General features: G+C 48.1%; 1 protein-coding gene across 49 annotated transcripts in view; it reads left to right on the top strand.

Annotated features, from left to right (window-relative positions):
- The window catches only part of CAMK2G (calcium/calmodulin dependent protein kinase II gamma), a 97,287-nt gene that overhangs the window by 70,659 nt on the left and 13,057 nt on the right, over nucleotides 1-13,571 (top strand). For 16 of the 49 annotated variants that reach the window (XR_002338304.1, XR_002338303.1, XR_002338300.1 and 13 more), the window contains one exon: nucleotides 3,889-3,932. Coding sequence is in view for 27 of the 49 variants with exons in the window: in XM_005671086.3 (XP_005671143.1) it covers nucleotides 3,889-3,932 (44 nt within the window). In the remaining 22 variants the exon portion in view is untranslated. 49 annotated transcript variants of the gene reach the window in all.

Below are 13,571 nucleotides of genomic sequence, written 5' to 3'. Positions count from 1 at the left end.
TAAATTTGCATGAGGAATTGGGAGAAGTGAACCAATAATTTGTAAATCACACTTCACATTTCTTTTTAAGATGCAAGACACTCCACCTTCCCCCCCTCCCCATCGTTTGCCCTCAATTGGGAAGCACAGTGGCTTTTCTGCAAGGAAAAGATTAACAACAGGATTTAAGACAGAAAGGTCTCTTCCCGGCTTGCCTTTTCCCCTGGCCTTCCCTCCTCCTAACCCCCAGTTCCCCTGTTTTGGTTCAAGACACTTCCCACCCCACCCCTGTCTCATTCTAACCAGGCTCCTTCCCTTGCTTTCCTTCTGCGCTGCCCTAACGGAGCGGAGGTTTTGCGGGAGGCACAGGTGGGCAGCCACTCTGGGCAGAGGTTGCTCCCTTAAGCCTGAGTCCAGGGCTCACTGTGCTGGTTCCTGGTAACCTGGCTCTGGGGCTTCCTGAGCTCTTCCCTGAGGGAGAGCCACAGGGCCCCAGGCTGAGGACTGGAGAGTGAGCTGGGAGAGTGTCCCCCTCAGGCCCACCCCTGTGGGGCTCGATCTTGTGCTGTGGGAACCCATGGAGAGAAGCTCTGGTTCTGGATTCGCCTCACAGATGGGAGCAGGAGGCCACTGTAGGCTGCTTCCAGCAGAGGTGGGGCTGTAGTCCCACGTTGTGCTTCTAGTCCTCTAATTACTTGCAGCTTCTACTTTCTGGGTTTAAGAAAGCCTTTCTAGAGGACGCTCAAGGGCAGCTCTGTGCCGACCCTGGAATGGTGATCTGTTCTCTCTCTGTGTGAAAGAGATGTGAAAACAGGCTGCTCGGAAATCAATAGCATGTGCCCTGTCCAGTGGCCTCAGGCCTCCGCATCAGCCTCTCCCCGTCCATTTCAGGAAATCAGTGTCCTGGTTTCAGGAACTTGGTCTCTATTAGGACACAGCACTGTCACTGATCCCTAAAGAGCTTCCTGTCCCTCTCTCGACTTTGGCCTTTGCGCTCCCTTTGCCCTGGCTCAGGAGACAAAAAAAAAAAAAGAAATGCTGCAGGCATTCCAGGATGACCTCTTCTGCCCTGCCTCTGGGGCAGGTGAGGTCAGAGCCTGTCCCTAGAAGCTTCTGCAGAAAGAGGTGTCCACAGGTATAATCAAACAGGAGGGGCACTTGTGTGCTTCCTTAGGAATGAGTTGGACTGTTTTCTGAGTTGAAATAGAGGGTTCAGCCTATCCCTGGTTTCTAACACGTTGGCTCATGGTGAAATCAGGGCCTCTAGAATGTATCGCTTCGGTGGCCTTTGTTTTCTTTCTGGGCACTTATACCCTTGGAGCGCTGTGAGATACAGCTTCTCCTGGCCAGCTGGCTCAATTGAAGAGGGAAAGTGAGCTGTGCCCCTGAGGATTTGGGGGCTGTGGAGCATCAGTGAGTTAGCTGCACAATGGCCATGGTTCCTTCCTAGGCCCCTAGTGCCAGTCTCGCTACTTTTGGGATATGGCCTGAGGAACCGGCTCTGTTCCGGGCTCTCTGAAAATGTCCTTCTTGAGGTCCCCCCGGGAGGAAGGTCTGCAGATGAGGCTTACTCTCCTCATAGCCTTAAGCTAGGGCTGGGCAGCCTCAGAAAGGACACTGCCTCTCACCGAGTCAGGCCTTGATCTGCGGGCTCTCACCCCAGTGGTTGCAGCACAGGTGGGCTTCCCTCTGCCCTGAGCCCAGTCCTCTCAGGTCCCCAGACTGCTGCAGGGCCAGCCGCACCTGCTCACCAGCCTGCCTCCGGTGCCTCTGCTCCCCCAGCTCGGCCGGCTTGGCCACGCCGCCCGCCCGGACCCCGCTGTGCGCAGCGGCAGCGGGTTCCTGCCTCGCGCTGGGGCATGCTCGCTGCTGACTGGCCCCCGTGGCTTGGCGGCAGCTCTGTGCACTGAGAGACTGTATCCCCTCAGTTGGCAGGCAGAGCTCCGCCCCCGCCTCGCCTGCCGCGAGCGCCGCCGGCCTGGCCGGGCAAGGTACGTGGCATGAGTCCTCCCCGACCGCCTGCCTCGGCTCCCTGCCACCCCACCAGGAGGGCCAGCATGCCAGGCCCGAGCACCAGGGAGGCGAGTCCCATGCTTGTGGGCTGAGATGGGCATGCCAGACGGACCACCTAACTTGGCATCTGCAAGCGCATTGGTGTTTCAGAGCCCCCTAACCAGCCATGCATGCTGGGCGCTTGCCAACTCTCAGGAGGCAATAGCCTGGGGATGTGGAGCTGGGCAGCAGGAGGCTTTTCTCCAGACGCCGCCCACCCGACAGCCTGGCCTGCCAGTGAGGGCTGCAGCCAAGGCGGGCCTGCAGGTGCCCGGGGTGAAGACCAGCCCTCAGTGGCACTGGTGGGGACCCCATGGGGAAGCCACACCCCTCAAAATTGTGAAGTCTGGCATTTGCAGACCTCTGGGTCTGAAAGGCTGTAAAGTGCAGGAGCTGTGCAGACAGCTGTCCTTGGGTTTGGATCCTAGCCTTGCCACACCCTGAGCAGGTCACATTTGCTCTCCCAAGCTTAGTTTCCTCACCTCTCTATTGGGGCTAATAAATAACATGCTGATGATTAAGATTGTGTATGTCTAAGGCTCTCAACCCTGCCTGTATGAGAAAATTAAAAAAAAAAAATCCTGATGCTGGGACCCCACCCCAGGCAAATAAAAGCAGACCCCCTAGGGTATGGGATGGGCATAAACAAAAGTTGTGTTTGTTTGTTTAAGTCCCAAGTGATTATAATGGGCAGTCAGAGTTAAGAACTTTGACATATGTAAAGCATTTAACACAGTAGGTGGTCAGGCGTAGTAAACGTGTTGAAAAAAATAAGTGTCAGATCACCCAGCATGAACTGGAGATGGGCCCAAAGGCCATTTTTGGAGGTCAGAATTCTTGTGATAGAAGGACACTTATTCTCACTGGAGACCCAGCTTGGGTAGGAATGGCCACCTGAAAGAAAGACTGGCAGCAGCAATAGTGACAATGGTTACCACTTACTGAGTACTTGCTGTGTGCCAAGCACTCCGCCTAGCACATTTCATGCCATGATCCCATTTTATAGATAAAGAAACTGAGGTTCAGAGAGGTTAATAAGTAACTCTACAACCAGCAAGCAGTAGAACCAAGATGCAAAGTCTAGGTGGGTCAGAGAGTTGGACTGATTCCATCTCCCTGGAATATTCCATCCACTGCCTGCTACCTTCCTGTGGCCCCTGTTGCCCCAGGAGCGACATGTTGAATGCAGAGCTCATCACCCCGTGCCTGGCTAGAATCTCTGTTTAATACTTCATTATTCTGCCCAGTCCTTTCTGCTTAGTGAGTCCAGAGAGTAGACTCTGAGGAAAGGGTGGCAGGGAGGACCTGCCCACTTCAAACCCCTGGCAAAACCCTCCTGTAGGTGGTCCTGGTCTCTGTGTCTGTGTCTTTCTGTCCTCACGTCTGGTCTCCTTCGTGAACTGTGACACTCTTGTTTCTTGAGAACACTCAGGAGATGTCTTGCATCCTTGCAGCTTGGCCATCCTGAGAATCTCCGTGGCATCTAGGGACCAAGCCCTCCCCTTTCACCCTGGCACTCTGCTTCCAGGCCTAGGTGGAAGCTGTCGAAGGCAGAGTTCCCAATGGCCCAGGCAGCTCCAATATTGAATGTGGTTTCTCCTCCTAAACGCAGTGTCCCTGTTTCTGCTGAGCCCTCTTCCACAGCAGAGGAGATCCTGGGGTGCCACCCTGAGGGCCCGATGCTGCTTGAGATGCCCTTCTTGCTTTGGGGCACCAGGACAGGTCTCTTCTAGGGGTTTCATGAGACTCCTGGCCCCCTTGTCAGATACATCAGTCTCTTGCGGATCCAGCTGCCAGACTTCAGGTTGGGGAGAGGGTACAATGCCAGAGACTTGATTTTCTTCTTTGTTTTCACAGCTGCCAAAAGCCTATTGAACAAGAAGTCGGATGGCGGTGTCAAGGTAGGTATCTGCACTCCACCAGCCCAAGACTGGCCTCTCTCTCCCAACAGTCACTCCCGGGACTCCTTGGCACCTTGTTCCCCCTTTCCCCAGGAACCTTCCTATCCTTGCTTTTCTGCTTTAAACCAGAAACCTCTGTGCTCAGAACAGCAGGTTCCACTGGCCTGAGAGGGCAGAGAGATACGTGTTTCGCTTGATCCTAGCCTGATTGGAAAGACTCAGGGGACATGATCCAAACAATTGTTTACTAGAGGTGAATCCTGAACTTGACCTCCAGACTTGGGTCTCATCTCCAGGGCTTGACTTAATTGGGTTTTTTGTGGGGTTTTTTAGGTCATTTGGTTAATCTTTTTTTCATTTTCTTTTTAAAGCATAAACCCATTCAATCAAATGAAAGCAAAGGTTGCCTGGGTGACTCAGGGTAGAGGGCTTAGCACCTAACACTACTATCCTTTTGTTCTTTTTTCTTATCTCCAACGTGCTTTCCGAACCCAGCTCAGATACCACTGGGTGAAAGCATCTTAAAACTTTCTCAAGGCATAGGTGCCTCAGGAACAGGCGAGGGGCGTGGTAGATCAACTCATTTCTGTCTAGTGAGGGAACTTTGCCTGGGGAGTCAGGGCAAGAGGAGGGGACAGGAGCCCACAGAGCAGGAAGCCTAGTGGGAGTGGCTGGCTGCTCGGCCAAGATAGAGGGGTCCTCACACGGCCCAAGGTCTTCTATAGATGCTTTGGGGCCAGGAAGGGTCCTGGGGCCAGGGCATTGGGCAGGAGTTCATGTTTTCTTGAAGCCTACCAATTAATACCACAGAGACTTTCAAAGCCTTATTAAGCAAACCTTTAAATTCCAACAAAAGCTGAAATTAGGCCTTTCCCCAGGATCTTACATCCCCAGCTGAGGTAGACCTGTGTGCCCCATTCCCTACCCCTCTCCCCCCCTTCATTCTCTGCATGTCTGCTTCTGTGTACATCTGCCCTAAGGAGGGGAGCTTGCGCTCTGCACACATTTGCCAACATGGAGCTGGGGTTGATGGGCAGCCCCCTAGTTGCAGGGCTGTGAGCTAGATGAGTGGAGCCAATTTAGGAAAAGGTGGCAGGTTTAGATAGAGATTTTGCGTCTTTCTATCTGGGGAAGAAGTTAGACTCAGTCTTTACAAAGTATTAAGTACCTATCAGAGGTCCAGTGCCACACTCAGTTCTAGGGACACACAAGAGGTATAAGCGGAGAAGCCGGTTTCACCCGGCCTTGGGAAGTAGTGGGGTTAATTGAAAAGGAAGATGGACACACCTGGAATGAGCCAAGAACTGAATAGTAAATGGTATTCGTAAATAGTAAATAGTAGATGGTTCAGTCCAGGAAACTTCTGGGAAAAACCTCATTGGAGAAAGCTAAACGGATGTAGGAAGATTGGAACCAAGTCAGCGATTGCCTTCAGACAATGGAATTGGAGACAGCGTGGGGAGATACACATGTGTACTGTGTACACATGTATTTTCTTTAAAAAGGAAATATATTGCTTCTGTAACTTAAAAACGAAAAATACATATTTTATGTTTTTTTTTTTTTTTTTTTTTTTTTTTTTTTTTTTTTTTTAGTACATATTGATGATCTCTGCCCAGCTGGTTCACTGGGTATGTGGTAGAGGGATATTAAAAAAGCAGCTGGGTTGGTCTGGTTGGGCAGAGGAATTAGGGGTTTGTGTGTGAGACCCTAGGAAACACTAGCCCACTGACCAGAGAAGGTTAAGAGTGATGTGTTTGAAAGACTTGGCTAAGTATGTGTTTGAAAGACTTGGTGAATAGAAAAGGGTAGGAACTAAAATACAGAGGTATCAACTAGGATTTATTATCATCTGGGTGTAGGGTGAAGAAAAGAAAATTAAAAGTAGAAAGGGTTGAAGTTCCTGCTGTGACCAGTGGGTTAATGATCTGGCTTGTCTCTGTGGAGGCGCCAGTTTGACCACCAGCCTGACACGGGGTTAAGGCTCTGGCATTGCTGCAGCTGTGGTGTAGGTCACAGCTTGGATTTGATCCCTGGCCTGGGAACTTCCCTATGCCACAGATGCTCCATAAATGACTTTTATGCTTGAAAAAAAAGACTTTGAATATAATTGTGGGACCAGAGGCTAAAATGCAAGTGTTGGAGTTCCTGGTTGTGGCTTAGCAGTTAATGAACCTGACTAGTATCCATGAGGACGTGGGTTCAATCCCTGACCCTGCTTAGTGGGGTAAGGATCCAGCATTGCTGTGAGCTGTGGTGTATGTTGCAGATGTGGCTTGGGTCCCATGTGGCCGTGGCTGTGGCTGGCAGCTGCAGCTCCTGTTCAACCCCTAGCCTGGGAACTTCCATATGCTGTGGGTGTGGCCCTGAAAATTTAAAAAAATAAGTTGCTGGGAGTTCCCATCATGGCTCAGCTGTTAACGAACCCAGTTAGGATCCATGAGGATGTAAGTTCGATCTGTGGCCTTGCTCAGTGGATTAAGGATCCAGTGTTGCCATGAGCTATAGTATAGGTGGCAGACTCAGCTCGGATCTGGCATTGCCATAGCTGTGGCATAGGCCAGCAGCTGCGGCTCCTGTTCAACCCCTAGCCTGGGAACTTCCATATGCTGCAGGTGCAGCCCTAGAATGCGCGTGCACACACACACACACGCACACACACACCACACAAAAGATGCAAGTGTTTAAGAAGGGCATGACCAACCAAAACTCAGATGCCACCAAGAGACAGTTTGGGGAAAATAATTCACAGCAGGTGTGATGCAGTAAGCTAATATTTTTATATAAAAATGCTTTCTCTAATAAATAAGAATACCCCCTAAAACCCAGCAGATAAGTGGTCAAAGAAGATGAGCTGACAATCTGAAAAGTGGAAGTAGAATGAGTTAACAAATGTGGATGTTTAGCCTCACTGGTGTCAGAGAAATGCTGGTTGCAGCAAGGTACCAATTTTTGACTCTTAAGTTGGTCATAGTGGTGTAGATCTGAATAACCCCTCCTAAAGCAGCCTTTGTGTCAAAAAGCCATAAAAATGTTCCATTTTTACCCTTTAGTTCTGCTTCTGGGAATTTGTCTTAAAGGAATCATTCAAAAAAAAAAAACATGGAAAAACTGAAAGCAGAAAGATGTTCAACATGACATTATTTTTAACTATAAAAAGATGGGAAACAACCTCAAAAGCCAGCAAGATAATGACTAAATAATTACACTAAATCTAATGAACCGTTACAAAGTTATTAGTTTTTATGACTATATAATGACAGAAATATTTTGTATTAAAAAGTGGGATACAGGTATCATACCAAGTGAAGTAAGTCAGAAAGAGAAAGACAGATACTATGTGATATCATTTATATGTGGAATCTAAAATATAGCACACGGAGGAGTTCCCGTCGTGGCGCAGTGGTTGACGAATCCGACTAGGCCGGGTTCGATCCCTGGCCTTGCTCAGTGGGTTGACGATCCGGCGTTGCCATGAGCTGTGGTGTAGGTTGCAGACTCGGCTCAGATCCCATGTTGCTGTGGTTCTGGCGTAAGCCGGTGACTATAGCTCCGATTAGACCCCTAGCCTGGGAACCTCCATATGCCACAGGAGCGGCCCAAGAAATGGCAAAAAGACAAATAAAAATAAATAAAATAAAATAAAATTTAGCACATGGAGTTCCTGCTGTAGCACAGCAGGTTAAGGATCTAGTGTTGCTGCAGCTGTAGCATAGGTTGCACCTGCAGCTCAGACTTGATCCCTGGCCCAGGAACTTCCATATGCCACGAGTGTGGCCAAAAAAGTAAAATATAAAATATGGCACAAATGAACCTATATATAAAACAGAAACAGACTCATAGATATAAAGAAGAGACCTGTGATTATGAAGGGTTATGGGGGTGGGGAGAGTGGGATGGACTGGGAATTTGGGGTTAGTAGATGCAAACTCTTACATTTAGAATGGATAAATAATAAGGTCCTACTGAATAGCACAGGAAACTATCTAATCTCCTGGGATAGACCATGATGGAAAATAATATTAAAAAAAGAATGTGGAGTTCCCGTTGTGGCGCAGTGGTTAGCGAAACCGACTAGGAACCATGAGGTTTCGGGTTTGATCCCTGGCCTTGCTCAGTGGGTTAAGGATCTGGCGTTGCCGTGAGCTGTGGTGTAGGTTGCAGACCCAGCTCGGATCCCACGTTGCTGTGGCTCTGGCGTAGGCCAGTGGCTACAGCTCCGATTAGACCCCTAGCCTGGGAATCTCCATATGCCTAGGGAGCAGCCCTAGAAAAGCCAAAAAGACAAAAAAATAATAATAATAAAATAAAAAATAAATAAAGAATGTATGTGTATATAAATGAGTCACTCTGCTGTAGAGCAGAAATTGACACATTGTCAACTATACTTTAATAAAAAGAGGAGTACCCGTCATGGCTCAGTGGCTAATGAACCATGAGGATGCGGGTTCAATCCCTGGCCTTGCTCAGTGGGTTAAGGATCCAGCATTGCCATGAGCTGTGCTGTAGGTCGCAGATGCGGCTTGGATCAGGTGTGGCTGTCGCTATGGTGTAGGCCGGCAGCTGTAGCTCCAATTTGACCCCTAGCCTGGGAACCTCCATGTGCCACAGATGTGGCCCTAAAAAGACAAAAGACGACCCAAAAAAAAAAAAAAAAGTGGGATATAGGGCATTACATACACTGCTGTCTAAATTTTGTTTAAAAAAACAAAGTACTTATAGATTATATTCAGTGTATTATATGTGGATAGAAAAAAACTCAGAAGAAAACCCACTGAAGTGTTAATAGTAACGTCATTGGGTGATGGGAATTTGAGAAACTTTTTTTTTTTTTTTTTGTCTTTTTGCCTCTTCTAGGGCCGCTCCCGCGGCATATGGAGGTTCCCAGGCTAGGGGTCGAATCAGAGCTGCAGCCACCGGCCTACGCCAGAGACACAGCAGCTCGAGATCCAAGCCAAGTCTGCAACCTACACCACAGCTCATGGCAACGCCAGATCCTTAACCCACTGAGCAAGGCCAGGGATTGAACCTGCAGCCACATGGTTCCTAGTCAGATTCGTTAACCACTGTGCCATGACGGGAACTCCAGGAATTTGGGAAAGTTTTATATCATACATTTTTCTGTATTTTCTACATTTTTCACCAAAACCATGCATTACTTTTTTTTTTCTTCCATTTTAGGGCTACCACCTGCAGCATATGGATGTTCCCAGGGTAGGGGTCCAATTGGAGCTACAGCTGCCAGCCTACACCACAGGCACAGCAACGCAGGATCCAAGCTATGTCTGCAACCTACACCACAGCTTGTGGCAATGCTAGATCCTTAACCCACTGAGCGAGGTCAGGGATCGAACCTGCATCCTATGGATACTAGTCAGATTTGTTTCCACTGAGCCACGATGGGAACTCCAGACTGTGCATTACTTTGATATAAGAGTAAAAATCAAAATACTATTTATTTTAAAATTAAGGGATTAGAGAGTTCCCTGGTGGCCTAGAGGTTAAGGATCCTGTATTGTCACTGCTGTGGTGTGGGTTCGATCCCTGGCTTGGGAACTTCCACATGCCATGGCATGGCTAAAAAAAGAAAAAAAAGTAAGGCATTAAAAAAAGTATGGAGTTCCTGTCGTGGTGCAGTGGTTAACGAATCTGACTAGGAATCGTGAGGTTGCAGGTTCGGTCCCTGCCCTTGCTCAGTGGGTTAACGATCCGGTGTTGCCATGAGCTGTGGTGTAGATTGCAGATGTGGCTCAGATCTCTAGTTGCTGTGGCTCTGGTGTAGGCCGGTGGCTACAGCTCCGATTGGACCCCTAGCCTGGGAATCTCCATATGCCATGGGAGCGGCCCAAGAAATAGCAAAAAGACCAAAAAAAAAAAAAAAAAGTAAGGCATAAACCTGTGTATAGCTTACAGTGATATGTTTAAATCGGATACAGAAAGCCTAGCAAGATAGGACCATGAGTGTTTTTTTCCTACATTTCTCTTTTCCAAATTGCTTATGATGTGGCTACAGTCCTTTTGTAATCAGAAACAAGTGTGTAGGAGTTCCTATGGCTCAGCAGAAACGAATCTGACTAGCATCCATTAGAGTGCAGGTTCGATCCCTGGCCTTGCTCATTGGGTTATCGAACTGGCGTTGCCATGAGCTGTGGCGTAGGTTGCAGACGCAGCTCAGATCCCTCACTGCTGTGGCTGTGGCATAGGCTGGCGGCTACAGCTCCGACTCTACCCCTAGCCTGGGAACCTCCATATGCCACGGGTATGGCCCTAAAAAGACAAAGAAAGAAACAAACAAGTATATGATAATAAACATGGCTGGATGAAAGTAGGTGAAAGGGGAAGGAAAAGACAAGGCAAGGTGTCAGTTTTTCTGGGCCCTCTTAAAAGTCAAGGTGATAGCCTGTATTATGAAAGAGGCCTATGAAGCTTCTCTGAGGAACTTGAGCTGTCAGCATCCTGGATCTTTCTTTTAGATTACATCCTCTTTGCCCAGCTCCCTTCCCCAGTTCCTGCTGCTTAAAGTCTATAGGGAGGTTTCTTTCTTGCTGTCCAAATGGTTATACAAGATACTCGAATATTAGTATTGGTTTGAGCTGTGAGTCTGCCTTGTACACTTGAATTTGGAGACCTCAGGTTCTGGATAGGTTTTTTGAAGGTAGTTGCCAGTGACACAGGGTCTGTGGAAGTGTACTCGAGGGCCACTTGTGAGGACAAGGCTTGAGAGATCCTTGGCTGAGGATAGCTTGTACATTCTGCTATTCCCAGGCAACAATGGCTGTCCTGTCTTAGAGAGAGAGGAAGAAAAGAAATAAGAGGAAGGGAGGGAAAAGAAAAAAGAAGGAAGACAGAGATACTGTTATTTTCCCTAAGTACTGTTTGAATATTTGTTTTAAGGGTGGAAAGGAGGCTTGAACCTTTTTCTGGTTTAAAATTTTTAATATTTAATTTTTAAACATAAGTGTGGTTCTCTAAAATGATCTAGTAATTAAACAGTGCTGCAAGGTGCCTATGAAAGAGGCCAGCTATGCATGGCTGAGGGCAAAACCCTGAAGGGATGGAGAGAGAAAATGAAAGAAGTCTGCTCACCTGGTAGAAACTAACCTGTGAGTAGAAGGGATTATCTCAGGTTTTCATACAGGACACCATAGGAGTAAGAGCGCCAGGTGGGAACAAGTTGGAAGCTTATTCCCCATTCATTGAAGCAGAGGGCAGAAAGTGCTCTGCCTAAGGCAGGGTCTAGGTGAAAGTGACCTGCATGGCCTTTGCCAGTAGGACAGACCCTGGTCTGTGCCCCTGCAGAGTTTTCACTGCTGTGATTCTGGGCAAGTTAGAAACCTGTGCTCTGCTTTAGCCTGGGGAAAAACCAGAGTCAACAAACCCAGTTTAACTCAAGCAGACATCTGCTGATCATATGCTGATTTTAAGGCTTTTTTTTTACGGGGGGGTGGGGGTGGGGGGGCACCATGGAGATTACCAAGACAAGTAAGATAGAGACCTGCAAAGTGTTGCTGCTCTAGCTGGATATAGGGAAAAGTGTATAATGAATGTAAAGCAGCTCCCTCTTTTTGGGGATAATTCAGAAGTAAAAATCTCACATGTGGCCACATATGAAAGGCTAAAGCAAGAGGCCTCATTATGTTTAGATTTCTCTTTTTTTTTTAGATCTCATTCTAAATTGTGGACCATTCTTTTAAATACTTGTAGTCCCCTTCTTTTGGATAGAATGCATTCTCAAAAATGACTTCTCAAGTAGAATGTCAGCTTCTTGAGGGTGGGAACATTTATCTGTGTTCACCACACAGCCCTCAAGTAAGCATTTGTTGGGTATCGTTAGAGGAATATGCAATAGTCAAATGACAGACATGTTCCAAGGAGACTTCTCTTTCCCAGTGAGCAAATTATAAAATTCTTAATTACCTTTCGCCTGGAATTCCCATTGTGGCTCAGCAGTTGATGAACCCGACTAATATCCATGAGTTCTCGGGTTCAATCCCTGGCCTTGCTCAGTGGGTTAAGGATCTGGCGTTGCCATGAGCTGTGGTGTAGGTTGAAGACGCGGCACGGATATGGCGTTGCTGTGGCTCTGGCCTAGGCCAGAGGCTACAGCTCTGATTAGACCCCTAGCCTGGGAACCTCCATGTGCTATAGGAGCGGTCCTAGAAAAGGCAAAAAGACCAAAAAAAAAAAAAAAAATTAAATGATAAAATTAATTACCTTTCACCTTTTAGACACAATCTTCTAGGATGTATTTTCAGTGTTCTGTGTGGTCTTTATTGTTGCGTTCTTGTTTTACATCTGAACGTAAAGTCTGTAAGCATCTACTTGAGGCTAAGGCATCACTGCTTTGAGCATTCCCCGTGGTTGACACCTTTGTGTCTGTGTGATCTCTGCACTTTTAATCACCAGCACTCCTGTTTTTCCATTGCTTCCTAATTATAAAATGCAATAAAACATTGAAATCATATAAATGTGCATGGCCATACCAACAAAGAAAGGGAGGCCAAATTTAATATTTGTTGGATGATTTTCAAAAGCTCAACATCTTTATCTGAAAAGCAGCTTAAGGGTGCAGTGGAAAAAGTCTAGGTTCAGAAGTCAACTGTTGTTAAAGCTGAGGATGACCTAGACTAGCTTTTGCTCTTTACCTAATAGCTGCTCACTCGGAATTTCAGGCAGACCCAGTAATGAGAAAAATACATAATCCTATAGGTGAGCTAGCCTCATAAACCCCAACCTGTAAATTTGCAGCAAAATGTTACTTGTGACTTAATCTCCTTTTAAGAGTTTTTTCTCTGAGCGAAGCTGAGATACCTCAATATACTAAATCTCTGTTTGTGAACCTGACAGCCAAAGAGTTCTTCCTCTCCCGGGGTCTGCTGTGCCTGTTGATCTAGATGCTGTTGTAACCTTTCTGGTGCTGGACTCCAGGTCTCCTCCTTCTGCTCTTTTCTCCTGAGGCAGAGCCCACGCTGGTGCACTAACCTGCAGCGTCTCTGTGCTTTTCTTCTTACCTCCTCTTTCCCATTCTCTTTCCCTTTCGCTGTGGTGTGTCCAGAAAAGGAAGTCGAGTTCCAGCGTGCACCTAATGGTGAGCCTTGCCTGCCCACCCATCTGCCCGCTCCATGCTGCCTGCGCCCGCCTGCCAGCCACGCAAACCCATTCTGCCACGTGCGTGTGCTTCACTCATCCTCACTGCATGTCTGTGCTGTGTGGGCAGGCATGGCCTGTCCTGCCAGGCGGGGGCCATTGCCCGAGGTCGCCTCGTGGCCTAAAAAAATGGGCATTGGAAAGTGTGGTGTGGCACCCCTGCTGCAGAGCTTGGACTGCCCCAGCAGCCCAGGGCAGTTTGTGAGGCTCATAGGGATTCAGGGCCAGGCGGCAAGTCCTGTGGGGAGACCCTCACTCACTGCTGCCCAGGTGGGGAGAGGCCCTGCTCACCGGGCATGATCAGCCATTTCCCACAGACTGGCAGCTGGTGGGCCTCTGCATGGTTTGCGGAGAAGCCAGTCATAGGCCCAGGGCTCTGACCCTCGCTCCCCTGACCTTTGCCCCATGCAAGTACCCATTAGTAGGCTGTGCCCAGTGTTTCATCCTTCCCACCCTCTGAAAGACTGCAGAGAGCACATATTCTTTCTCATG

Source organism: Sus scrofa, chromosome 14, assembly GCF_000003025.6.
Source record: "Sus scrofa isolate TJ Tabasco breed Duroc chromosome 14, Sscrofa11.1, whole genome shotgun sequence".
Taxonomy (NCBI): Eukaryota; Metazoa; Chordata; class Mammalia; order Artiodactyla; family Suidae; genus Sus; species Sus scrofa.
Note: the sequence above shows the minus strand (reverse complement) of the source record. Positions and strands in the feature narration are given on the sequence as shown.